Consider the following 27,418-nt stretch of genomic DNA (forward strand, 5'->3'; position numbering starts at 1 on the left):
TGTAGGGTAACTTTTCTTCTTCAGGTATGTGTAAGCCACCACTGTAGGTGACTGTCAAGTAGTCACCTCTTAAGGATGGTGGACATGAGGAGAATCAGCTGCAACTGTTTAAGACAAATGGGAGCACAGCTCTCCCAAAAGTTCAGTGCATAATGCTTGACAAATGTGAGCAGGTTGCTCCACATAGCAGCCTGGCAGATTTCAGATACTGGCACATTGCAGAACCATGTTGAGGATGCCACCTGAGCTCTGGCAGAATGATTCCCAAGCTGTCAGTGGGAGATGAACATCAGCCACCTGGTAGCATAGCGTGATACATTTTAAAATTTTAGGGATGAAATGGTTTGCCCTTTAGAGTGGCTAGCTATAGCCTCATATAAACATGGGGACAGTCTGAAAGATTTGATCCTATCAATCTAGTTTCAAAGAACCCAATAAACCAAGGTATGGAGTTTCTTCTCCTCTTGCCTGGAACGTGGCTATGGGAAGAATACGTTAGTTCACTGATTGATTCAAATGCATTTCTAAAACCACCTTGGGAAGGAGTTTTGCGTAACGTCTCAGGACCACTTTGTCTCTATGAAACCAGGTAGACAGAGGTTCTGCTATGAGCGGATGGATCTCACTGACTCTTCTAGTTGAAGTGATGGCAACCAGGAACACTGTTTTTGAGAGCATGTTGGATAGATGTTGGAAAGGGACTCAAAGGGGACTCTACAAGCCTATGAAGGACAACACTGAATCCCATTCAGGGTCTCTAACCAATGAGTGAGCATATAAAAGGCACTTAAGGAATTTGGATACCGACAGATGAGAGAAGATTGAAAGAGACTGAACTGGTGGATGATATGCTGAAATTGCCACCAGATGGATCTTAATTGAACTAAAATCCCAGAATGTTTTAATTGCAACAAGTAGACCAGAATCTTCAGTACTGGGACCTACATTGGGTCCAGGCCACGTTGGGCTGCCCACATCAAGAACCTTCTATGTTTAGAAGAGTAAGTTTTCCTTATGGATAGTTTCCTGCCTGATGTCAGGATCTCCTGATTATGCAAGGAGCAGTGCTTTTCCATGACGTTCAGCCAGCCAATATCCAAACCTTCAGCATCAGCAACTTTGGGTTCAGATGGAGTACTTGACATATATCTTGTACAATAAAAGTGGGTGGTCTGGAAGTCAGGCTGGTGTTGCAGAAAGACTGCCAACAAGAACTATTTTGGGAGCTAACTACCAAGATGAATCCTATCTAATTTTGTCTAACTTTTGCAATCACCCTGGAGATTGCTAGGATTGGTGGGAAGATGTAAAAAAGGGCCGCAGTTCCACTGCTGGAGGAAAGTGTCCAGTTAAGGTGGAGAAAAGATATCTGAAAGTCAGCTCTGGAGTGGTTTTGGCATGGTTCTCGATCATCTCCTCAAACCTCCTGCCTCTGGGGGAGTAGAGAGAGATTGATTTGTAACACAGAAGGGGGAGGAGGGGTGCCTCCATGAACAGTGAGGTCACTTTCTGGATGAATACTCAGGCTGGCAGCTATGGGAGAAAGATGACAGTCTCAGTTTCTGAAATGGCTGGTACTAACTAGAAGGGTTTGCAATATGGTACTGAGGTATAAATGTCCAAAAAGCTGAGTGTTGGTCTGAAATCCTTGAGACAGTGCAGAGCCTCTTCCTTTCATGGGCTATTTAAATGCATATCTTCAAAGGGTAAGTCCTCAGTTGTAGCCTGGACTTCCCTTGATACTCCAGATGCCTGAACCCAGGAGACTTGGTGCCTTACGACTGCTGTGGAGGTAAATTAAGCAGCTATACTGGATTCATCCACTGCCACTTGTAGTGCTGTCTTGGCTATCATCTGCCCTTCCTTGATCATGTCTCAGTTCTTCCCTATATACCTGTGGGAGTTGAGATAGGAAGGAAGCCACCCTCTCCCATATCAGAAAGTTGTATTTTGCAAACAGCACCATATTGGTTGTAATGCAAAATTGGAGAGATGCTTTCCTTCCACAAATGTCCTGTTAGTGGATCTACACCTCTCCTGAACTGCAGAGATGATGAGCAGTGTCAGATGGACATAAAAGTAATCAAAACTTCTGGGTGGGACTTGGCAGTGTTTTTCCAGCTGCTTCCAAGACAGAAGGGAGTGAGGTAGGGATATGCCCCAAACCCTTCACTGAGTCTAAAATGTCCTCATTGACTGGGAGGGCAATTCTTGTGGGCATTGAGCTGCTGAGGTTGTCAAATAATTTATGATTGTCTTCCTGGAACACCATCATTTCCATGTCCAATGTGTCAGCTATACTTGGCAGCAACTCCAGGAAAGACTGGAAGTCACTGACCGCCAGTGTTGGGGCTATGATGGCTGATTCATCCAGGTATGAGGAGAATTCTTTAGGTGGGAAGGGCAGCTGGAGTGTCTCTCTTATTAACTCCACCATGTCTTTGGAAGGTCCATGCAGTACTGGTGAGGGTGCTGAAGCATGCATTGCTGATGGTGACCAAGATCATCTCCTCTTTTCTGAGCCCTGGGAAGAGGCCCTGCTACGGGACCAGTGGAAAGGTAGGGCCTCAGTAAAGTCAGTACAGCAAGTTGTACTGCTCCTGATTAAACTGTGGGTGTCCCATCCATTCCCAGTCCTGCACAGGGGCTCTGTACCACATACCTTCAGAGTACCCTTGCAGGTACTGTCCTTTCCTCTTGGACAACAGTTCCTTGCCTGAGGTCAGGGAGAAGGAATGGCCTGGTTCCAGTATCAGTATTGGTGTCTAGGCTTGTTTTGGCACCAAGAGGAGTCATGAGGGGTGCTTTTTGAAGGAATGTCTTGATACCAAGAAGGGTTCTGGTTTCAGGATCAGTACTGGAGCAGTTCGCTGTATCAGTGTCAGTACTAGTGCAACCATCTGGTCTCTTGGTCTCACTGGTGCCATGACACTATGCCTTATCGATGCTGAGGATTTCAAGGGCTTCTTTCTAGTCCTTGTTTCTCTCTGCAGAAACCGACTTTGATACCAGTTGATTGCTGTGTTTGTGCTTGGTGGTGGAGTGCCTCTCCATCTCAGAAGGCAGTGCCAGGTCTCTCTGTCCTGAAGATGATGTCAATGCAGTCAGTTGCTGTTGGTGATGTCAGCACTGGTGACAATGGTATTGGCACCATTTTTTGGCTTCTTTTCCCTACTGGAGCCAGAGATGTGGTGCCTGATATAGACAGGGTGATCAATGAACACAATCTCCTTGGATCTGGTGCTCCTGAATCTGAAGCTATCTTCATGTATAGGTCCAAGAGGGGCAGTTAAGACCATACATAAGAATGGCCGTAATGGGTCAGACCAAAGGTCCATCTAGTCCAGTATCCTGTCTACCAACAATAGCCAATGCCAGGTGCCCCAGAGGGAGTGAACCTAACAGGTAATGATCAAGTGATCTCTCTCCTGCCATCCATCTCTACCCTATGACAAACAGAGGCTAGGGACTTAACCTCCATGAATGTATCCAGTTCTCTTTTAAACACTGTTATAGTCCCAGCCTTCACAACCTCCTCAGGCAAGGAGTTCCACAAGTACATTGCGAGATGTGTGAAGAACTTCCTTTTATTTGTTTTAAAACTGCTGCCCATTAATTTCATTTGGTGGCCCCTCATGTTTGAGCCTCATGTCTTGGGATTTCCAGGTGTGGGTTGAAAAGGAGTGGCAGATGGAACATTTGTTGGTGATGTAACCTTTACCAAGGCAAAACAGACTGGAAGTTGAGGCTAGACAAATTTAGACTGGAAATGAGGCATATAATTTTTAACAGTGAGGGTAATTAACCACTGGAACAATCTAACAAAGCTTAGGGTAGAGTCTCTATCACTGGCAATTATAAAATTATATTTAGATTTTAAAAAATCTGTTCTATTTCAAATGGAATTATTTTGATAAAGTTCTATAGCCTGTGTTATACAGGAGGTCAAACTAGATGATCACAATGGTCCCTTCTGGCCTTGGAACCTATCAATCTGCTACGTTCATCTATGAGATGCATGAAACCATAACAGGAAGGGCACACATTAAACATAGTGGGTTTTGAGCCTGCCATAGCTAGAGATTAGCACAAAGCACCTCACTCTGCTGTACGGGGGGGTCTCCCCCATGTCTGTCCTAATTGCTTGCTCTCTTTCTTTTTTTCATGAATACCCAACAAAAAAGTCTAAGATGAAGGATCTAATTAAAAGGAGAAGTGCAGAAGGGTTTCTTCACTGAAAAAGGGTTCTGAAACCAGAAGTAGGTCAGACAAATTTCAGGTCTGTCTCACTGCCACAGACACTAAGAAGGAATTGAGAGAAGGTCAGGGCCTCTCCACCCTTTATGTCTTTGCATGAGAGCACGAAGTAGCACAGGGCTGAATTCACGGCCCTGCCGGACGTTGCTATTAAAAGATTCCAGGCTTGCATGCCTGAGCACCTACCTCAGGATCCACACTGACACATACTCGAAGAATTGCTTCTTTTCATATATTAAGGGTCTGAAACACTGAGGTTCTGAACTCTTATTTACCTCTATTACTATTGAATTAAGTAGAAGTTAAGAGCACTATCCTTTAAAGGAAGTGCTTAGCATCTTACAGAATGAGGTTCTTTGGCATATACGTTCATTGTTCATTGCAGTTGTAGTTGCAATGTATTTGTCATTCCTATATGTAAACAAACCACTTTAAATTAATTTTAAAAAAATGAATATGAGTTGTTATTGTATAACTGGATTGAGATTTGATACCATGGATTACACTTTGGTTTAGAGAAAGCCACAAAAAGTTTAATCAACTGCATTGAACAGAAGGGATTTGATCAATTGTCATCTTCAATAAATGTCAAATAATAATTTCACTATCATCTACAATTTGGTAGGGAGCCATTTTCACTGTATACAGGATGTGGGCATGTAACCATTTAGAACATCGATGCGATCTCATAATAATTTACCTCTAATGTTTCATCCTGGGAATTATACTGTGGGCAAAGTCTGATGAGGCTTGCTGCTCCATCTAAAACATCACAAAGCTCCTTTAAAAATACACCACAGAAAGGAACTACTTTACAGCCTGGAATATTCAGAGCACGATTTACCACTTTCCGATATTCAGAGGATGATTCATGTTGTGCCATAGCATCCTTCAGACTTCGCATGGTTTCAATATCAGATTGATCCATGAACTGCCACATTTTTAAAACTTTTCTAGACCTATTGCAAATAGACAACAAAACATTTGTAAGAAAACAAAGTTTACATTGAAGTTCAACCCCAGAAGCTGATCTCTTCTATTAAAAAAAATTAGTCTTACTTTCATTAGAATTATTCAGAAATAGGGGTCAGCACCACCATATTGCGCAACGAACACTTGATAAAATTATTGGACTTAGTGACAGACATTGGTGGGGGGCATGGGAGGGCTCCAGGCTGAGGAAGAGGGTTGGGGTATGCGAAGTGACATGGGCTTTGGGCTGGGGATGCAGGCTCCAGGGTGGGGCCAGAAATGAGGCTTCAGGGTACCAGAGGGGGCTCTGGGCTGGAGCAGGGGTTGGGTGTAGGGGCTGGTGTGAGGGCTCCAGCTGGGAGTGCAGGCTCCAGGCTAGCTCTGGGGGTGAGGTGTTTGGGGTGTAGGAGGGTGCTCCTGGCTGGGACCAAGGTGTTCGAAGGGCAGGAGGAAGAATCAGGGCTGGGCCAGGGGAGTGGGGCATGGGCGTGTGTGTATGCAGGCTCCATGCAGCGCTTACCTCAAGCAGTTCCCGGAAGCAGCGGTATGTCCCCCTTCCAACTCCTATGTGGAGGCGCGGCCAGGGGGCTCTGCATGCTGCCCCGTCTGCAGGTGCTGCCCCCGCAGTTTCTATTGGCCACGGTTCCTGACCAATGGGCTGGGAGCCGCAGAGTCAGCGCTGGAGGGGGACAGAAGCAGCATGCAGAGCCGTGCCTCCACAGCAACAGCAAGGACGGGGAGCCGCTTGCAGGGAGGCTCACCTCAGGTGGCTCACCACCACTCCCGCAAGCAGCTCCCCATCCCTGCTGTTGTTGGTGGAGGCGCGTGCAGCCAGGCAGCTCTGCAGGCACACTGCCTCAGTCTGCAGGCGCCGCCCCCCACAGCTCCCATTGACAGTGGTTTCTGACCAATAGGCTGGGAGCCGTGGAGTCAGCAGTTGGGTAGGGGGAACCGAGGCAGTGTGCCTGCAGAGCCACCAGGTGTCTGGCCACACCTCTGCCAGCAACACCACGGACAGGGAACTGCTTGTGGAGAGCTACCTGAGGTGAGCGCTCCCATGGACCTCAAATTTTTTACCACGGACACTTGTGTCCATGTATGGACACGCTGCCGACCCCTGTAAGTGAATGAGACAAATTCAGCTGGGTATTCCTAAAAAAGCACAGGCTAATAGAGCAATTTTTTCCTTTTGAATAATTGAACACCAAAATGAACATGCAAAGCTGAGTAATGAGATCTAGATATTGTTGGAGCTACAGCTGGGATTTTCAATAGAATCTAAGAGAGTTAGGCACAGCAGCTTGGGAAGGAAAAGAGGAAACTTTTACATTTATCTTGTTACACTGCCTTAAAAACAGAGTAGTGGGAGAAAATCAGAGATAGTTAAAGGAACAATGTCATGATAAACCTATCCGTACATAACATTTCCTATGCTGTATTATTAGTAATCTTTAGATAAGCAAAAGTGAAGTAATTTTCAAAATTGATTTTAAATAATTAATGTTGATTATTACATTTTTTGCATTTCCCTTAGATTGGACAATGAAAATAAACTTAAAATAAACAATTTCACTTTTGTTTCTACTTAGTTTCACTTTCCAGCTTTCGTGCACTAGCATGCTGCGGCAGTGTTTGTGTTGTAGATGCTCAAAGGAATGTTTATATCCAAACAAAAATGGTTTTAGGACTGCACGAGAGAATACATTAGCACTGCTAGAAGTTTCCTCAGTGGAACATGTTTGGGCAGAGCCCTGGCAATTCCACCCCTCCGCACCCTGCACACCAGCAGTGCTACAGGACAGCTAATACAAGATATACCACCCAGCACTATCTCCTTGTCCACTGCATAAAGCTCTGGCAGTACCCTTCCTTTCCTCCCCTTCCCTCATGCAGTGCACTCACAAGAGACATAATTAAACTCTTATTACAGTTTTGACTTCTCCTTGAACAGGCTAGCTTGTCGTAGAACAACGATTCACAGCCTTCTCAGGCTTACATGGCCTGGGAGGCTGTGGATATGTTCTTCAAGACAAGGCCTCTTGTGTTTGTGAGTGCTTTGAATGTGTTTCATATATTAAAAATGTAAACTAACAGCACGAGTGTGCTTATTAAACCACAAAAAGCTGCAGTAAAAACATATTAAAAGTTTGCTATGCAAACACAAAATACAAGGAAAGTCAGAGTTAAGAGGCTGGAACTTTAGACTTAACTCTTTCTACTACAAAAAAATTCATTATATACTGTATGTAAGATCACCTACTGTTCTGAGAACCCAGCAGCAGTTACTGTAGGTAAAATGGACTGACCTAAGGAAGGAGCTTTATTTGACATTTTTTTTTACCTATAATAATATTATTTTATTATTATAATATTATTTTATTATAAGATAAGATAACCCATTTAACTTTTATAGTTTCACTACCTTTGTTACTGAAACTCCAACCCTAAGACTATAGTAGCTGTAGTGGGTTACACATAGTTAAAACAGAACTGCTTTTACACTCTTCTTTTCTCATTTAAATCATCTATTTGAAAAATGTATCTCCATGTTTTCAATTTAACATATTTAGCATGTACCAGGATAGATGATGATGTCTCCTGAGCAGTCTGAGAAATGTCTGTCTTTCACCATGTTTAATTTTTCCAGAATAATTATGAGAAATTCAAAAGATGAAATGATGTGACTTAGCAACAGAATACTGCTCAACAGACTGATTGATTCAATGCCACACATTGTCCTTCAGAGGGGATTTGTGCTTAATAAAAGCTGTAGTTTAATCTCTATCTCTGAAACTTCCTTATGTAAAAATGAGTTGCCAGTACCTAAGCCCTGCCAAGAATTCCATTACAGCATTGTAGTTTCCCATGTTCCAGCAGCATTTTGCCACATGTACTAAATATGAGAAGACTTCTCGTTTCTCCTCCATAGAACCGGCAGTAAGGATCAACCACGTAACCCAAGAGCTCACCTAATAAAACAAAATGTACAGTACAAGAAATCAGCCATGGCTATGTTATTTGGAACATTTAATGAAATAGAATGAATACATATTTATTTTTAAATTGTCTCTATCGGAGGGAAAATAAGATATTTCGTCAAATTATATATATACCCACACACAATAAAATCACACAAAAACATTCACCACATATATTATAAATACCATATGTATATACATATCACACACACATATATGCAAAGTATTTGAATCTCAAAATGCTTTTAAAAGTTATTTATTTTAAACCCAAAATGCTGAACAATAACAGACACTGTGTTGTAGACTAGGGCTAAGATTTTCAAAGCCGCCTAAAGGATTTGCAAGACCAATTCCCACTAAAATCAATGGGAACTGGCACCTAAATCTCCTACGTGGCTTTGAAAATTTTAGCCTTAGATAAGATAACCCATTTTATTCAACTTGGGCAACAGGTCAGAAGCGGCAGTTTATAAATTAGAGAATATTTTTTGCTGGCATTTGTATATATTTTTTCTTGATGTGCAGATTTGTTCACTGCAATATACTCTAAGTACGTTTAATAATTAGTGACTATAGCTATTTGTTATATAAGAAATGAAGCAGAAAATACCACTTTCCAAATCTGACCTTATTGTCAAGTTCTTTTTGGTAATTTATCCCAGCCTCAGAATTCAGCAATCTATATGATTCTGTTCATACTTAAAATCTGGTCAGGCATAGATATTTGCCACACCGAAAATTTTCAGTTTACTTTCCCACAACATCCACAAAAAATAGATATATTTCACATGGAAATCTAATTTAAACCAACTGTTTCTTTTTACAGTATGATTCCCTAGGGGTTGCTTTTTATCACTGTAGAAATATTTTTAATCATAAAGTAATAAATGTGATCTGTTGACTGATATTGAGTTCCATTCTTCTTTTGGTCTTCAATGATTTATGTGTTTATAGCTATTACCAGAGTGATGAGAGCTTCACAAAACAATTGAGACCACTAGCTTCCTCCAGCGAAAGAAATCTGTATTTAATGTCCTACTGATATACTTAAAGACACAAACCAAACGTGAAATTAACTGAAAATTCGTTGAATTGAAAACAATTTATGAAAACACATAAGGTTATATACATTACTACATTTTCCTGAGCCTATACAGACACAGTATTCTCTGTTCCTCATTCTGGGTCATGAGAACAGCAAATACAGTAAAAGCAAGAACTACGAATAAGATTATTCTCTTGCTTTTCAATCTTTCTGATGCCCAATTTAATCAAGTGCAAGAAAGTCAAGTTCCACCGTTTTCTTAATGTTGAACTGTATTAACATACTATACTATTAATGAAAGATTGTGTAAGTAATATTATGGTTGATAGAAACCAGCAAAATTCAGGAAATGCAAAGTTATGGCTTTACCCTAAATTCAACAGTGAAAGAAAGAAAGCAAGCCAGCCAGCCAACTAGCTTTGTTATTGGCTTGTGTCACATTTTCAGCATCATTCAAATGTATTTTTACATTTAAGCTTCTCTCTTTAAATAAATTAACAAGGGGAAAGTAAGTCAATGAGGTGCAAAAAATGTTCCTATATATTGTCAGTGTTTTAAAACTGCAGTGCATTAGCCCACAACAGAGATGCATGAACTCCAATGCATACTAGCATGTTGCGCGCTAACTAGTCCACGTGGACCCCTGCTGGCACACACTAAAAGTTCCCTGGTGCATGTTTCTGGAGTCCCATTTCAAACAGTACTATATTAACATGCACTAGGGAACTTACAATGTGTGCCAGCAGGGTCCCACATGGGTACGTTAGTGCATGACACACTAGTGTGCACAAGAATCTATACCCCTCTGATGTGGGCTAATGCACGTTGTAAAGAATCCCTAATTTACTCAGGAGGCAGAAACAGTTCTATGTTTCAAATAAATACACACTCAAGTAAGTATATTTTCAAAAAGGGCTGTACACAGAGGTGAAATGCTATGCTGTGCCTCTAAGAGCTGCAGCATAGAACTCACAGATGGAGAGAGGGTTGAGGTGGTTTTAAGCCACACCTGATTCTGGGCTGCTCCAGGAGCTGCATAATTTAGACAGTCCCTGAAGGCTATCTAATTTACAACAGCCTTTTCATGCCTGCCTAAGGGCAGCAGCACAACCCAGAATCTCTCCAGTGTCAGGTGCTGCTACTCTGCTCTCGGAACACTTCCCACCACAACCCCCATCCCCAGCTTGCCTCCAACATCAGGTTTCTTCCACAATTCCTGTGCACGAGGAATTCTCTCTCAGATGGATCTGAAACTGTTAGCACCCAATGACACTACTGGTGTCCTTTTACCCAGAGTAATAAGGGGTGAGATTCTCACCTATTGCATGTATTTATAAAAATGCTACAAGATTAAGGAGGCCTCAGTTTTCTTCTTCAGGGAAAAAAAGAAAATAAAAATTTGAATTAATACAAGTATGTGCATTTCTGTGTACTACACGAACAGCACAACTGCTGATATATACTGATGTTTGCTACTGATTATCACTATTGTCTAGTATATTTCTATACAGAAGATCTTATAGGTGTCTAGGCCCATAATCCAGACCTTTATGGACTTTACAGATTAGACTTATTTATGCACATAGGGCCTGATCCAAAGCTCACTGAAGTCAGTGGAAAAGCTCCTATCGACTTCAGTGGGCTATGGATTAGGCCCATTTTTTTGGTCTAATATATGCCTTTTTCTAGCGGTTTAGTCCGAAATGGGTATTCTAGTTATTCTTTAACCAGACTGGAACAGTAATGAAGACATTTCATGAAATAAACAATGCTTGAGCAATATTGCAAACAGTATAGCTAACATTTGTTTGACCACAAAGCAGAATGTACAAAATTAATACTCCAATTTCATTTCCTGTTGCAATTACAAATTTTGTATAGTACCTAATATGTATTGCAAAATTATGTAATTAGAGATACAACATTTCACGGTGCATCCTGTAATAAGTAATTTAATAAAGTGTAAAGCATATGACCAGTTAGAATTTTGGCTGAGAGATGGCATCTGGATCGCCTCAGTTGCTAAATTGAAGTGCAACATGTCTTTCATTTCACAGAGATACGTGCCACACTGTCCTTTCCATAATATGCCACAATATTTATTCAGATTATTTAAAAGCAATATCCATTAAATTATCTTCTTTCATTAACTGTTTAAAAACACAATGTAACAAATAAGAATAGGAAAATCTGTCTCTGCTTATCTGAAAATGTCCTTCCTTTGAGTAATAAGGCACACAGATCTGTTAGAATGAATATTTCAGTTTCTTTCCATCTTGGGGGTAGAACCAGAACTTGTTAGTCACTGGCAGCAGGGGAATGCCTCACTTCCTGAAGTTCCCTGCATCTGAGATAACTTCCACATGACTCACATTTGCTTTCCTAAATTACAGATTATGTTAAATAGACTTTGAAAAAAAGCACAGCAATTTCTCCAACTGCAGAGCATAATACATTCTATCTAATGACAAAAAATCGAAATCCTTTAATATCAATGTTCAACTCTATTCTGAATGATCCATTTGTTTCCAAGGTGGCCTGGATCTGTGGACCTTATTACCAGAAAAAAGGAAATTTTCAGGTAAGCATGGACAAATTTTCCTATTCTTTGTACAAAGGACCACAAATCTGTTACAATGTTATTTTCACATCAGTGTGACTCTAAGGTAGAAGCAGGATCATCTTTTAAATGTTGACTCCTCTATCTTCTCCTAGACAGTAAGGCACAGAGAAAACTTCTGCCAAAAGACAGGAAATGACAATGACCAAGGTAGGTGACCAATGTGCAGAATCTGGTGAACCTATGTACTGATGCCCATTTGGCTGTCTAGAAGATCTCAATACAGGATTATCAGCACTTCTAAAGATAGGACTTTGATGCTTAACTGAAGGAGGAATGTATCTTGAATTTACTTAGGAAATGAATGCAATGACAGTTGAGAGAACTTCCTGTCTGAATTAAAGGTACGATATTGGGTCTCATCAGAGGAAGCGCCTTAAAATAAAAATTCATCTGATTGGCGATAATAGCCATTAGGAGGCTACCCAATGCACAGCAAGTATAATGGTACCTCCTGCAGGTGTTCAATCTGGGGTAGTATTGTAAGGAGCAAAATCAGGTTCCAAGGTCATACCTGACCTTGTGAGATTGAAATAAAGTTTATGCCCTAAGGAGCATATAATGTTGGGATGTGTACAAAAGTTTCTTTTCTTGGACAGGCTGAGATTATTATATTACACAGACATGGCCTTTTTTCTTGGACTCTCTTACACATGCACAACAAAGCCCTCCTGGAGGAACTCAAGCCTATGTTCCATTGATTTAATATGGTAATTAAGTTATTTTGCACAATCCCATAGAATAATTTCTATTTGTTGACTTCTCCTTTGGGACCCATGTGAACAAAAATCACTTCATCAAAGTATTCATTTTAAATTTTTCTGGTCCCAGATGGAGTATTTTTTATTTTATTTTATATCAGACCTCCTCTGTGAGATACAGACATCTGAAGATTCAATCAGGCCTGAAAACTATAGTCTCTTTATCTTGCAGAGCATAACCTGGGTAACTTGTTCCCGTGCTCTTATCATATAGCAGGGACCTTGCCCAGGTTTGAGAAAGGTCATTCAGTGCTTCACATTCTTGGTCCTGACATGCAGAGAAACCACAGGGCACCTTATTTATGTTTCCATATGCAAAGAAGTCAATCACCAATCCTTCAAATTGATTTATGATGAGGGATCTATTTCTAGGTGAAGGAGCCACACTGCTAATCTGACTTTTGCCACGTATATCTTGGTGTTCTTCTCTGTCTTGTCAGGCAGTACATATAGAGAAAGGTAACTCTGCTCAAAGACTCACTCTCTCTAGGGTGAGGTTGGTTATGTTCTTCCTAGTTATTATGAAAACCCTATTAGACACATTAACTGCCATGACTAGAACAAGTCTTATCTATGGAAGGAAAAGTACTCCAAAACCTCAATGAATCATTGTGTTCCAGCTCATGGATGTTGTGGTCTTTAGTTCTGGTACACAATCCCTCAAATGAATTGGGAAAATCCCTTAAAATAAAAAACAAAACAAAACCAAATCTGATTTTCTGCATTCACCATTTGTGGGAGCAGATAATGTAAAATTAGAGACAGATCATTGCCAAAGGATGAGATATGGTGATGGGAATACCTGCAATTATTAGATAGGTATCATATGAATTCTGGATCACTGAATCATACCTGTGTATAAGATCAGAATTCCCAATGGGTTCCAGTAAAAATTGGATGTTTGTTTCCGTGACATCATTTATTTTCCATTATGGCCATCTTAATCTTCTAGTAACATTCTTCTGGGAGAAGACCTGGTACCTGACAGTATTCATCCACAGCCCAGGCATACGATTCATTGCCCTGGCACCATATATTTGTCCTGAACCATATCACTCTATACCTTTGCTTCAGCTTTCTCCCTGAACAGAACCCTAATCAGAAAAATCATCTCGGAAGAGATAAGTGAATCTCCGTCTTCCCTAAAGTCAATGTTATTGCTACCATGATGCTGGAGAGAGAGACCTTGGGAGGACATGAAAGATCAAATGGTTATGATCAAAGTTAGGAAAAGAAAAAGGCTGCCATCCATCTGCAAAACATAAACATTGTGTGAGGATGGTAAAATGGGAATGCTTTGAAGATAAGCCTCCGTTAGGAACTTATTTAGATGTTTCAGACAGGGCTCTGCTCTGTTTTTCCTAATTCTCTGAGGCTAGAAAGCTGATTGGGAGGGAGGGGGAATTGTAACACTCCAGTCTGAAGTATATGATGGATGATTTCATTCATGCTGTGGCCTCTCCACTGGTTGCTGAGACAGTGAATGAGACAAAGCTATTTCCCTGTTTCTTGCACAGTTCCTTAAGGTACCTCCGCTGGACAATGTTCAGTGGCCTCATCTGATCAAAGCTCTTCTGCTCCAAAACTGAAAGAGCTTGGAACAAATCAGGGCTCTAATTCCAGACAGAGCTGTTGGGAGACCTGCAGATAGCTCTGAGACACTACAGGGTAGTTACTGACTCCGCACTTGTTCTAGCTATTACTTGCAAAGAGGTATTTTCTCCTGTTATACTTTAGGGACTACTTCAATTTGCCATATAATCTGTATTCCTTCCAGTAGCGTCTGGCAGGAGCCAGGATTATAAATTGACTTTTCTGATTACTATGAATAGCCTCATTTCCCCATAAAGCTTCCTACTGTAAGAGAGCTTGGGAACTGATTTGTCCAAGCATCTGTTCCTAAGAACCAAAGCCCCATATACATGCATGCAACAGATTCGAATTCTACTTTTAAAAAATATATATATTTTACTATTTGATTCTCCAACTCTAATTTGGACTGCCAGGCTTCCTCCTCAAAGGAGGAAGAATTATCCTTGTAATTGTTTTTGTAAGGTGTGTGTATGTACACCTGGAAGAATCAGCATATGTCTATGCTCAGGTCTTTTGTGTATTAATATACTCTGCTGCATTCCATGAAGTTGAGAAGGGGAATCAGGTGCTGAGGATTATTTCCCATGCTGCACTCTGTGAAGGATTATCTGTCCTGTTGCACTCCATGAATGTGAGCTGGGGAAGCAGCACTGATTTTACTATTTATTTCCCTTTTGGGAGTTTGTCCCCATAATTCTGCTTCAGACACACAAGTGAACTTGAGCTCACAGACTGCTCTGGAAATATTGAAGTGGCTAGTGATCCCCCTGTCCTCATGGAAGCTGGGTTTATGTGTCTCCCCTTCTCCACATAGATCCCTTCTAGGTCTCTCAAGGAAAGTACTGGCTCAAGGATGCGCTCCCCAGATGTTCTACCCCTCTCTACTGCCTGGGATCCATATGGGCCAGGTAGGTCTATCTTTCCCATGGAGGCCTCAGCCTGGGATATGCATAACAAAGCAAGCCCTGAGAAGAAGGGGCCCTGTTACAGAGGTGGCAGCAGAGGAAGGGAACTAGGCCCAAAGGCCCCTTACTACAGTCTCTGGTGTGAAAGCAGTGTCAGTTAAGCATCTAGATAACTTTAAAAATCTGGCCCTAGGTTTTTCTGGGAATGCATCATGCTGAATTTTCAATCTCTGAATTAGCTGAAATGTGTATAAAATCACATGTAGCCTGTCAGCTAGCCATTCATTAACTGCACCTCAGAGGCAGCTTAGATATATTATTAATTAAAGTGTGTATGGAATCAGTAAGGCTCATAAAATGCCCTCCTGAAATGTGTATTTTAGATAGAAAGATGTGAACTAAGTGTATAGAGCTAGCCCCTCCTAATTTGGGTCAAATCATACACCCCATTTAGGAGATCTTAAAGCATAGGTACGTTAACCGCACATAACTGGCCTAATGTCTCTTTGGAGGCTGCAGAATCTGTGGCACTTGTGATAGGCCTCAAACATGCACAGATTATTCCACTGTTGATGATACACATGCTTAAGATCAGAATCAAGCTCTAAGGGTTCAACAAGGGTACTCAGAGCTAACTAACACTGAGACTTATTCCTCCAAGTTCCTGTGTCAATCACAGCTTTAGGTTCAGGTCATGTGGCCCTCCATATGCATGTCTTACATATGATTCCTCAATTTTATTTCCTCTCACACACAGATCTGTTTACATAACCCTCATTATAATACCCCTTCGCTCCACAACAGGAATCACCATACCAATGCTATCATTAGATTTTCACTGCACTGATTAGTTGAAAAAGGACGAGAAAACATATGTTTGCTGGATCACTATAATAATGACAGCTAGATGCATGTAAGTCATAAATTGAAACACAAGCCACTTGAGTTGATTATTAGCACTGCCCTTTCATTCAGGTGGGTAGAAAGTAATGGACCTCTCAATATCTCTCCACACAAATTTAATATTAGCTTCTAATTATACAAAATGAAACCAAACAGATAATTAGTTAAGATATACATAATATTTTCACGTGACTTTGCATCACAGCTTTGTGCCAAATTTCAGCCATACTGGAAACAATACAAAGCCTCAGCTGGAATTTTTCACAGAGTTACAAGAGCCCTATTTAAATTTGACTCTGAGCACAATAGGATCTTTGTCAGTTGTCCTGGCAATTTAAATAGTAGCTTAGCAATGAACTTAATAGTAGCAGTTCACAAAGACCTATATGGTTTGGGGTTCTTTGAAACTTTAATTGTTTGTGCTGTAAACTGAATAAAGGATTGTGTGGTAACCGTAAGATTATCTCTTGTTTTAGTATTTTCTCCATTTATTTTAAATGTTATGGGTTTGGCCAATATATATATATATTTATTGGATGAATTTAAATTAACACTAAAATCTCATTGTTTTTTCAAATATTTTTATTAGGTTGTTACACTTATCTTATTTTGCTGATGTAGCTTTCCTTATACAAATGGCTATTTTTCAAATAGTTCTAAAGTTTAATATTATTTAGAAAGGCAAAATTACGTCAGCATTTGACCACAACTATACTGTGAATTTTTGAAGTCAATGAGAATCATTCAGTGTTTCACTTTTTTTAAGCCAAAATTTCTGCAACAGTTGTATAGACAAATTTAGGTGAAGCCGGTAATAAATCTATCATGGAACATACTTTGGTAACCGAAGACCCTTATTTACAATGAACAAAGCTGCCCATTTTCAAGACCTGAAATTGCAGGACTGTCTTGGTGATTTCTCCTCCAATTTTCATAATTCCCTTTGTTTTTTTATTTTTTAAAAGATATGTAAATAAATAGCTTGAACAACTCCTGTAACTAGATTCACAAAGAAAACACTTTTAACAGAGCTATGAGTGAGACTTTGTTACCTTTCTGAAAAGATTATGGTGTTCTATTAGTTAGAAAACAAGACAATCCCCCCCTCCCCGAACCACCACCACCACTCCCCTTCCTCCCTCCAAAACCCACAACTCTATATAACTGGCAATTTTTCATTTACGGGTCTACAAATAACACAACTCCTACATTCCTGACAACCGCCACCTACTGCGTAAAGGCATTTTTTGGATGGATGATTTAAGGACAGATCTATATATCCTTATGATGTGGACCCTGCACTGGAAAGGCCCCCAATTTTAGCTACCAACAAGTGGTGCACAGCTGATAGCCAACTGCCTTCACTGATCTAATACAAAGGATTGAGCAAACACAGGAAAAGGACCCTCTCAGGGGCTCTCAGGTTATTTCTCATTACTTGGATTGATACAATTTTTAATTACATACTGTTTGTTCCACAGGACCTCTGCCTTAGGCAGTGGCACAGAATGCAGTGTGAATGAGGCAGAATGCTCCAGAATAAATAGAATTTTTCCTTGTGTTTAAGGCACATTAGGACCCAGAAGAGCTGGGTGCTATTTCTGGTTCTGCCATAGACTTCCTATGTGACACTAAACTATCTAAATGTATACACACAATAGGTCAAATTAAAGCAACCTGATTTTTCACATTTTTTAGCTTTTGAGATTTAATTTTCTTTCAGTGTAATTTTTTGTATTCCATAGTTTTGGCTGGGAGAACCCAGGAAAATTGAGCAATACCACTTTCATAAAGTTGACTTCCAAATGTACATTAGGAATCAGTGTTTCAACCTACATTCTATCACCATAGAAGCCCAATGCCCATTAAATAAATAGCACCAGAAATGGTTGTTTATGAACTAGCACTTCATTTATTTTGATTACTTTGCTTTTTGTTTGGAATCCTGTGTGAATCAATAAAAGACAAAAGGAAATGAAACTGCCCTGGGGAGAGCATTACTTCATTTCCCCCCTCTTGTAATTCTGCTCACTGACCTACAGCAGATATCAGTACTCACATTTCCCTATCTCACATAGGTGTTGTAAGGATACATACATAAAAGACTTCGAGGCACTCAGACATTTTGATTCTGTGGGCATTATAAGTACCTGATATAGCTGAATGGCTATGTCCCCCTCACCTCCAAGAAGGATATCAAATTTGTCTCCAATATTAAGAAGTTATTGGATCAAATTATTTTTCTCTCATTTGACATATGACAAGATTTCTGCTATATGAAGAATTAAAAGGTAGATACATGTGAACCTAATACAGAGACATCAGTAATATACATGTTTGTTTTGGCTTGAAAGTGAATGCACTGGCACCTGAAGAGAGGAAATATTTCGCAGGAACATGAAATCAGAAGACTCCTCCAAAAATGTACATATTAATCATGTTGAACTATTACAAGCATGATATACTTATACGGCTACTACAATTTTTCAAATTGCATGCCAGCCTGATTTGAATAAATTCATTCAATTTCATAGCCAGAGTGAACATACATTTAAAAAGAATATCACAAATACCTATCTCCTAATAATACACTTCATCTCTGACTTGTTTGAATAGCAATGAAAATTATGACAACAGTTCATAGAGTCAGAGCTATTCATTGGTGAGAAAACTGAAATGCAGAGTACATACAGCTTCCTGCCTGTAGCGGGGTGGTCACAAGCTCCTACCCTGAGGGGTTTAAAACAGTCCAGGAGAGGACTGTGGCTGGGGGAAGCAGCTCCCAGCCTGATTTGGTGAAGCAGGCACAGCTGCGGCCACGCCCCAACCAGACCTCAGCTAGCCTTATAAAAGGGCTGTGAGCAGAGGCTCGGACACACACTTCCTCTAGCTCTTGAGGGAGAAGGGCCTGGCTGCCTGGGAACTGACAAAGGTACCTACAGTGGGACAGGGCTGGGGGAAGGCCAGAGTAGCTGGGGAGCTCCAGCCTGGAAACCTCCCAGGCTGCAGGCCTCCTTAAAGGCCAAGAAGGATACTGAGGTTGCAGAGGGGAGCCCAAGGGTAGGCAGAGGCAGCAGGTCCAAACCCTCCTTGCTGATGATGAGTGGTGATTATACTGAAGTCTGCCCCAGTGAATAGGGGCTAGATGGTGACTGGCAGTAGCCAAAGACTGAAGTTAGGTGAGGATAAGGGGTTGGGGGTTCCTGGGGGGCAGAGGAGAGCCAGAGAGACTGTGGGGTACTGCAGGGAGCAGCACCCTGGCCTGAAAGGGGCACTGGAGTCCAGGAGGGACTTAGGACCCAGCAGGAAGTGGGATGCTGGCCTGCAGAGGGCACTCCTAGGTTGAAGAGCTAATTCCCAAGATGATTGACAGGAGGTGCTGCAGGGGTGAGTTGTTGCTCTGTGACACTGCCACATATGGGTACATTTGGCACCTGAAGAAATTATTATATATTATTTGTATTAGAATAAAATCTAGAGGCCCAAGAAACTGCACTGTACTAAGCAATTCATATCGTGTAAGTGTCCATGCCCCAAAGAGCTTGCACTGTAAATGGATGAAGGCACAGAGCGATGAAGTGGCTTGCTTAAGGTCATACTGGCAGAACTGGGAATAGAACCTTGTTTTTCTAACTCCCAGTCCATCATCCTGTCCAGTGAACCACACTCTGTCCCCCCTAAAATGTTTGCAAGACTTCTTCACCAGTTCAGTGTCTTTGTGGGGCATGTTTCAAAGAGTAATATGCTGCAGAAGACATTACCCTGCTCTTTTTTCTTTAATTGAAGAATTTTTAACCCTTTTGCAACACAATAGATGGAGCAATAATGTATTTTAAAAAATTAAATTAGGATATGTGCTATTATCTGCATCACTGAGATATAATATATACTGTTGCTAGTAAATGAAAGGATGAACAAATTTACAGGTTTATCACAGGATAAAATTACAGCACATGCCTCTTCTATAACCTAGTATACAAAAATAAATGGTGCATATTCTTCTGTAATAAAGTGCAGCTGAATTAATAGTAATTTTACTGGAGTAGGAAACACACTTTTATACTGACAGAGTAATTAAGTACATTAAATATCTCAAACCGAGACTAGAGGTGAATTTTTGCATTTTGCAAAGGATAAATGTCTCAATCTATAGTCCTGTATGCAACAAATCTGTTCAATTATTAATATAAAACTGAGCTACATATTAAAACTGTAGGCATATAAAATAAGAATCTTCATCAAGATAGTATGCACTATATAGTGATGAGAAGAAAAAATTCATTCCACTATTTGAAAAGTGATTTCATTCTGTGTACTATGAATCCTAAAGTCATTCTTCATATCAAGCAACTGCAATTTTATCACTTCTCTCTGAAGTCAAAATACTGCTGAGAGAAACGTGATGGACCAGATTCACCAATATGCTTAGGCTGTTTCATACAACTCCAGTGACATATACAGTTGAACCTCAGAGTTACAAATACCAGAGTTAAGAACTGACTGGCCAACCACACACTTCATTTGGAACCAGAAGTATGCAATCAAGCAGCAGGGGGGAGTAAATACAGTTCAGTACTGTGTTAAAGGTAAACTACTTTAAAAAAAGGAGGGGGTGTTTAAAAAAGATTTGACAAGTTAAGGAAACTGTTTCTGTCCTTGTTTCATTTAAATTAAGATGGTTAAAAGCAGCATTTTTTTTCTGCACAGTGAAGTTTCCAAGCTGTACTAAGTCAATGTTCAGTTGTAAACTTTTGAAAGAACTCTGAACAAAAATGTTATGGTTGTTATGAACATTTCAGAGTTACGAACAATCTCCCTTCCCTGATTAAACACGAGGACAAGGACTGAAAACAGTTTGATATTTGTACAACATAATCTTTTAAAAAGTATTATGCAAACCCATTTCGGCATTGTGAAAAAATGCTGACTGAAGATGGAGCAATGTTTATTTACATTCCATTATTACAGTAAACTGATAGTGTGACAGGGTGAACTAGGCTCTGAGGCCCCCTGATGGAGACCGTGTGGCCTGGCAACACTGTGCCCCCAGAAAAGGGCAGTAGAGAGGTCCTCCGAGTTGCCTAGAGTGGCTGTGTGGGAAGCAGATATCAGGGCCCAGCAGGCTAGTATAAGAAGAGCTGCAGGGGCAGAGTGAGTTCAGTTTCTTGCTAGAGTTGGTGGAGAGTGGTGCTCTGGGTTGGCTACTGGGACTCTACCAGGACAAGGCCCTGAGGTAAGGGTGAAGACTGTGCGGGAGCCATGGGGAACTGGCCCAGGGAATTATAGCAGCAACACAGTTTATTTAAAGGGATGACGGCTATCCATAGGGTCCCTGGGCTGGGACCTGCAGTAGAGGGTGGGCCTGGACTTTGAGGTACCCTAGAAGGGGAGTGAATGTAGTGGCCCAGCTGAAGAGCTGGGGTCAGAAAGACCCTGAGACGGTGAAGTCATTGCCTCCAGGGAAGGAGCCCTGGAGCACTGCTCTAGTCCAAAGCAGGGACAAACGGAGAGATATTATAGAGGGCACTGGGAGAGGTCCCTGTTGGACTTGTACCCCGAAAGGGTTTGCTTTGCTTTTATCACAGACAGACTGTATGTGACTCAGCCAGAGGGCTGAGTCCGTGAAGACCCACCACAAACAGGTAGAGAGTGCAGGTACATGCGCTCAGCCAGGGGGCACTTGCAAAAGGTGAGTGCAACCCCCGTTAGATAGTTTTAGGTCATGTATCTCCTGATTTTTTTTTAATTTTGTTTTGAATGATAATGAGAACCTGAAACATTATGCCATTAAAACTATCAGTTATTTAAATTTGACAAATAATTAGACTTGTGTTAGAAAGCAGATTAGTGACAAACCTAATGCACGATTATAGTATCAAAGTAGCAGTGCCATACAAGAGATACAGTTCAGAAGATACTTTAATTCCTCACTTGTTTTCAGGCATTTTTAATTTTTCAAAAAGTTACCTTTTCATACTGAAACTTTTCATCCTTGCTCTCCTCCTATAAGTTTAGTTACATTCAGTGTAAATGTTTCTGGGTTACCTGAACTGAGTTTTGTTTTTAAGATATCACACTTTACCTGCACCACAATATGGAACACATTACAAGTTTAGGTTGAGAAATAAATGATAAATAACTGAAAATAGATTACCATGCATTAAATCATTTTCTTTATTGACTTAAGCATGCAGTGGGTGAAGAATTCTAAATTTGCCCCCCACCCCTCCACAGGTATACATATACAACAAGAGTGGGGTGCATCAGGGAATAAGGGGATTTTCACCTCTCTCTCTGTCCAAGAAAAGAAGAATTGAGAGAGATCCACTGAACGAATGCTCATTGCTCCTACTTTCTCCTGAGTGAGAAGGAGAGAAGCATGTCCCTGAAGAAATCTTCCTGGGAAGAAGAGTACTGAAGATCCCTCAGTCCTTGTGCACTTTCTTTCTCTCTCCCTCTCCAGCTCCCTTCTTTGTAATGTGGGGGTGGGGTGTGAAGATTTCCATATGTACACCTTTGCTGAGTCCCCTGCACAATCTGCCCTTAATGGATCTTCTCTGTTCACTCTCATAGGTTCATAAAGAGAAAGTGAAGATCCCTGCCCCATGGCTTCCTGTTCCTCCCCCCCCCTTCCCTCACTACTAAAGATCTCTCCATTTCCTAATCTGGTCCCTTCCCCTAGCTTTCACAGAAAGGAAGCAAAAAATATTTCACTGTCTCTGCTTGTCCCTCTCTCCAGACAGAAGGAAGAAGTAATCTCCCAAAGGACCAGAAACTGGTAGATTAATGTTGGAACTGGATATTCAGCTGAATAACCCAAATTCATGTTTCAGTATGTGCTATTAAGATGGTGATGCTGAATTATTGACTATCACAGCAAACTAGGTAAGAATTCAGTAGTCTCATCAAAATACAGATTTCTAAAAAGAGTGGATTTTTTTACTTGTCACAAAAAAGGCATAAGAGTGAGAACTTTATAAGTCTTCGGCCAGGGATGAAAGCCACTTCCCAAATCCAGTACACAACACCCTCAATTTTGTTCTCAAATGCTTAGATGCAGATACCTAGAGGCACTGTGAGGTACACAAATTTATCTTTGTGCCTCCCCTATTCTGGACCTTGCCCCTGACAAAATTTAAGGCAGTTTCAAGTTACCTGTGGCTCCAAGAAACTGTTTTGACTGCTTCTCAATGGCTATAATTCAGTGGCACTTTGGCCATGCTGCCTTCCCTCCACTATACACTGGGGACTGCAAGCAGACAGTATATGTGTCAGAGTACCTGGACCCACTGGCTTTATGGCCCTTTTTGCATTTCCAGGGTGGCTAAAATGGGTCACAGTATAACACAGAATTTGGCAGCCTAACTTTAAAACTCCTTATGATTTTTTCCCCCAAAGTTTCCTAGAAAAATTAAAACCTGGAATAAGCTATAATGTAAAATTTTAGGAATGTTCTATTTTGGGGAAAATTGAGGAATGGGTGAAATCTGGGTAATTATAGGAACCTGGAATCAATTCGAACTATAGAACATACCACTGTATCATACTTTTGTTCTCCGGGTCCTACACTATATTATATTTTTACTAATTCTAGGCAGACTGTCAGCAGGTGTTAATCAGCGTAGTTCCATTAAGTCAAGGAGCTATGCGCATTTACAGCAGCTGAGAATCTGGTCCTCCGTCTGAGTTGAGACAGCTGCCATTTTATTATTCTCAGAGTTGCTGCACCCTGTAACAAGAGAGAGAGAGACACTGTGCTCTCTTCATATTTTTAATCTAAAATATGATTTTCTTACACAGAATGAATATGCTTCGCTCTTTGGCATGTAGGACTATCAAATGGTAGGTGAGACGTAACTAAAGATTTAACCTAGCAGCTAATACATTTTCACGAAGTTTTCAAGCTATATAAGTGTCATGCTTATTTAATTCAACTGAAGGCAAAGATATCAATAATGTAACCCAGATGTAAGAGCTGAAAGGGAACATTAACACACAAACATTGGAAAACTATGAAAATCTGAAGGACTGCTTGTTAACTACTGTATATTTGATATAATTGTTATACATAGTTGTAGAGTGCTTGATTTGTAATGAAAGAGGTGCTCTCCAATACATTCCTTTAATTATTTTCACTGTGATCAGAATTAAACTCTTAACAGATTTAACAATGAATAAAGCCCTAGTCAATATATCCTGGAGTCATCAGATTAGACTGTTATGCCAGAAATACTCTGGAATTGTACCAGCGTTACTGCCAACAGACTCTGGTCTTTTGTTATCACAGTGGAGAGGCTGTACAACCCACTGGCTTCTCAGTACATATGTGCATTGCCAGCCTGCTCTGAAGCCCATGTGGACATGCGTGCACTGCTATTTTTAGTGTGCTAGCTAGATTAAAGCTAGCATGAGCACGCTCATCCAAGCAGAAAATCACACCACCTTCTACAGTGTAGACATACTCCCAGTAGATTACAAAGTCATGGCATCCAAGAACTTGATGAACTTCAGAAAATCATTAGGGTCCCACAAACAAAACTCTCAGCTCTTAAATTACTCCAGGTACATATTCTCATACCACTCAGATCATCACTTTGAAAACTTGCAAACGTAAAACAAACTACTATGAAGTAAACATACAACAGAACACCACAAGGAAAAACAGGCAGTGAGCCACGTAAACCAACTATGAAAACATCATGCAAACATCAATTAATTTCAAAAGGAAAACATTACAAATACAGGGATTTCCCCCCCCCGCCGCACTTTTAGTTGCATCAGATTCAAAAATGTGCTGATGTATAGTAGAATATTGTATGTTGTACCTGAAACTAAGACCTCGAATGATTCACCATAACTGCCCCAGAAGAAAGTAAAATAAAAACACATCAATGGGAGAACATATTTCAGTGCAGGATGGATTTTTTTGTTTTGTTTTTGCTTTTATACTCTTTTGGACAACTCAGACTAGATCCCTCTTTCTCCTCCCTTTATTCCCCCTTTCCTCCTAGTGTCTGCCACATTCACTTGTCTTTTTCAGATGACGTTGTCAGGTATCTGGGTCAGGGACCATGTCCACTTGTATGATTGTATGTCATCCAGTATAATGAGAACCTAATCCTAATTGGGGACTTTGGGCATTAACCTCATTACAAACTGATCATACTATTAATTATTAGGTCTGTTGATTAATTGCAGTTAACTCGTGCAATTAACTCAAAAATTAATCTGTTTTAATCTCACTGTTAAACAATAGAATACCAATTGAAATTTATTAAATATTTTTCTACGCTTTCATATATATTGTGTTGTAATTGAAATCAAAGTGTATTTTTATTACAAATATTTGCACTGTACAAATAGTATTTTTCAATTCACTTCATACAAGTTCCATAGTGCAATCTCTTTGTCCTGAAAGTGCAACTTACAAATGCAATTTGTTACATAACTGCAGTCAAACAAAACAATGTAAAATTTCTGAGCCTACAAGTCCATTCAGTCCTATTTCCTGTTCAGCCAGTCGCTAAGACAAACAAGTTTGTTTACACTTACAAGAGATAATGCTGCCACTCTTATTATTTACAGTGTCACCAGAAAGTGAGAACAAGCATTTGCATGGACTTTTGTAGCCAGCATTTCAAGGTACTTACATGCCAGATATACTAAACATTTGTATGCCCCTTCATGCTTCGACCATTCCAGAGGACGTTTCCATGCTGATGATGCTCGTTAAAAAAATGTGTTAATTAAATTGATGACTGAACTCCTTGAGGGGGAAGTGTCTGTCCCCCTGCTTTGTTTTACCCGCATTCTGCCATATATAGTCTTGGATGATGACCCAGCACACGTTTTCATTTTAAGAACACTTTCACTGCAGATTTTTGCAAAGAAGGTACCAATGTGAGATTTCTACAGATAACTACAGAATTCAACCAAAAGTTTAAGAATCTGAAGTGCCTTCCAAAATCTGAGAGGGACAAGGTGTGAAGCATCTTTTCAGAAGTCTTAAAAGAGCAGCACTCCGATGTGGAAACTACAGAACCCAAACCACCAAAAAAGAAAAACCAACCTTCTGCTGGTGGCATCTGACTCAGATAAAGAAAATGAACATGTTGGTCCACGCTGCTTTAGATTGTTACGGAACAGAACCCATCATCAGCACGGATGTATGTCCCCTGGAATCGTGGTTGAAGCATGAAGGGACACATGAATCTTTAGCACATCTGGCACGTAAATATCTTGCAATCCCAGCTACAACAGTGCCATGAGAACACCTGTTCTCACTTTCAGATGACACTATAAACAAGACACAGGCCTTATCTCCTACAAATGTAAACAAACTTGTTTGTCTGAGCAACTGGCTGAACAAGAAGTAGAACTGAGTGGACTTGCAGACTGTGAAATTTTACATTGTTTTATTTTTGAACGTGGTTATTTTTATACATAATTTTACATTTATATGTTGCACTTTCATGATAAAGGGAGTGCACTCCCGTACTCGTATTAAGTGAATTGAAAAATACTATTTCTCTCAGGGTTTTTTGCAGTGCAAATATTTGCAATAAAAAATAAACAAAGTGAGCACTATTCAGTCTGTATTCTGTTGTAATTGAAATCAATATATTAGAAAATATCCAAAAATATTTAAATAAATGGTATTCTATTGTTTAACAGTGCAATTAATTGCATAATCAGTCGTGATTAATTTTTTTAATCACACGATCAAGCATGATTTTTTTAATAGCTTGACAGCCCTATTAATTATTATTGGATTTCTCTTATCCCTAGACTTTTACAGGACCCAACAACAGTATAGTATCTTCTCAATTTTACTGTAATTCTAATCCCACTACTATATTGCATATTACACAAGCAACTTGTAATTATTTTTTATAACTGGAAAGAATAACTGTCTTTATCCTGATCCAGTGCATCACTCTCGCATAGTCTTGTGCTTAACTTGGTTCTACAATCTCTGAGGGGTACAAGTTGTGCTCAGAAGGACTGAGGTAGCACAACTGAGTGTTTTAATCAAACTTTCAAAAATTATGGGGTTTCTATACAGTTGGTCTTACTGAATGTGCGAACCTTCATTTAGGAACTAAAATCAGGAACATACTGAAAGCACATTAGTTACCTGCATACACATGACATAAGCTATACTATAGTTTTAAAATCTATTAATAGAATTGTTTACACACACGTACTATTCAGAACATTCTACACATTTAAAGCCTGATTTACCTCTGACACTTGTGTAGATCAAGAGTAACTACTGAATTAAATTATTTAATAATCATGTAAAACTGGTACAAGTGAGGACATTCAGACTCTAATATATTAATTACTATGTCAGAGAAGTTTATCAATACCATGACACATTT

The 27,418-nt window shown here is 40.2% G+C and overlaps 1 protein-coding gene across 4 annotated transcripts in view; it reads right to left on the reverse strand.

The window, feature by feature from the left end:
• PLCE1 (phospholipase C epsilon 1) overlaps positions 1 to 27,418 on the reverse strand; it is a 346,810-nt gene that overhangs the window by 98,011 nt on the left and 221,381 nt on the right. For all 4 annotated transcript variants that reach the window (XM_050959261.1, XM_050959258.1, XM_050959260.1 and 1 more), the window contains exons 5-6: positions 8,053 to 8,198; positions 4,958 to 5,216 (exon numbers count right to left, since the gene is read on the reverse strand). In XM_050959261.1, coding sequence (XP_050815218.1) covers positions 4,958 to 5,216; positions 8,053 to 8,198 — 405 coding nt within the window. The remainder of the gene's footprint in view (positions 1 to 4,957; positions 5,217 to 8,052; positions 8,199 to 27,418) is intronic.

The sequence above is a fragment of the Gopherus flavomarginatus genome, chromosome 6 (genome assembly GCF_025201925.1).
Source record: "Gopherus flavomarginatus isolate rGopFla2 chromosome 6, rGopFla2.mat.asm, whole genome shotgun sequence".
Classification (NCBI taxonomy): Eukaryota; Metazoa; Chordata; order Testudines; family Testudinidae; genus Gopherus; species Gopherus flavomarginatus.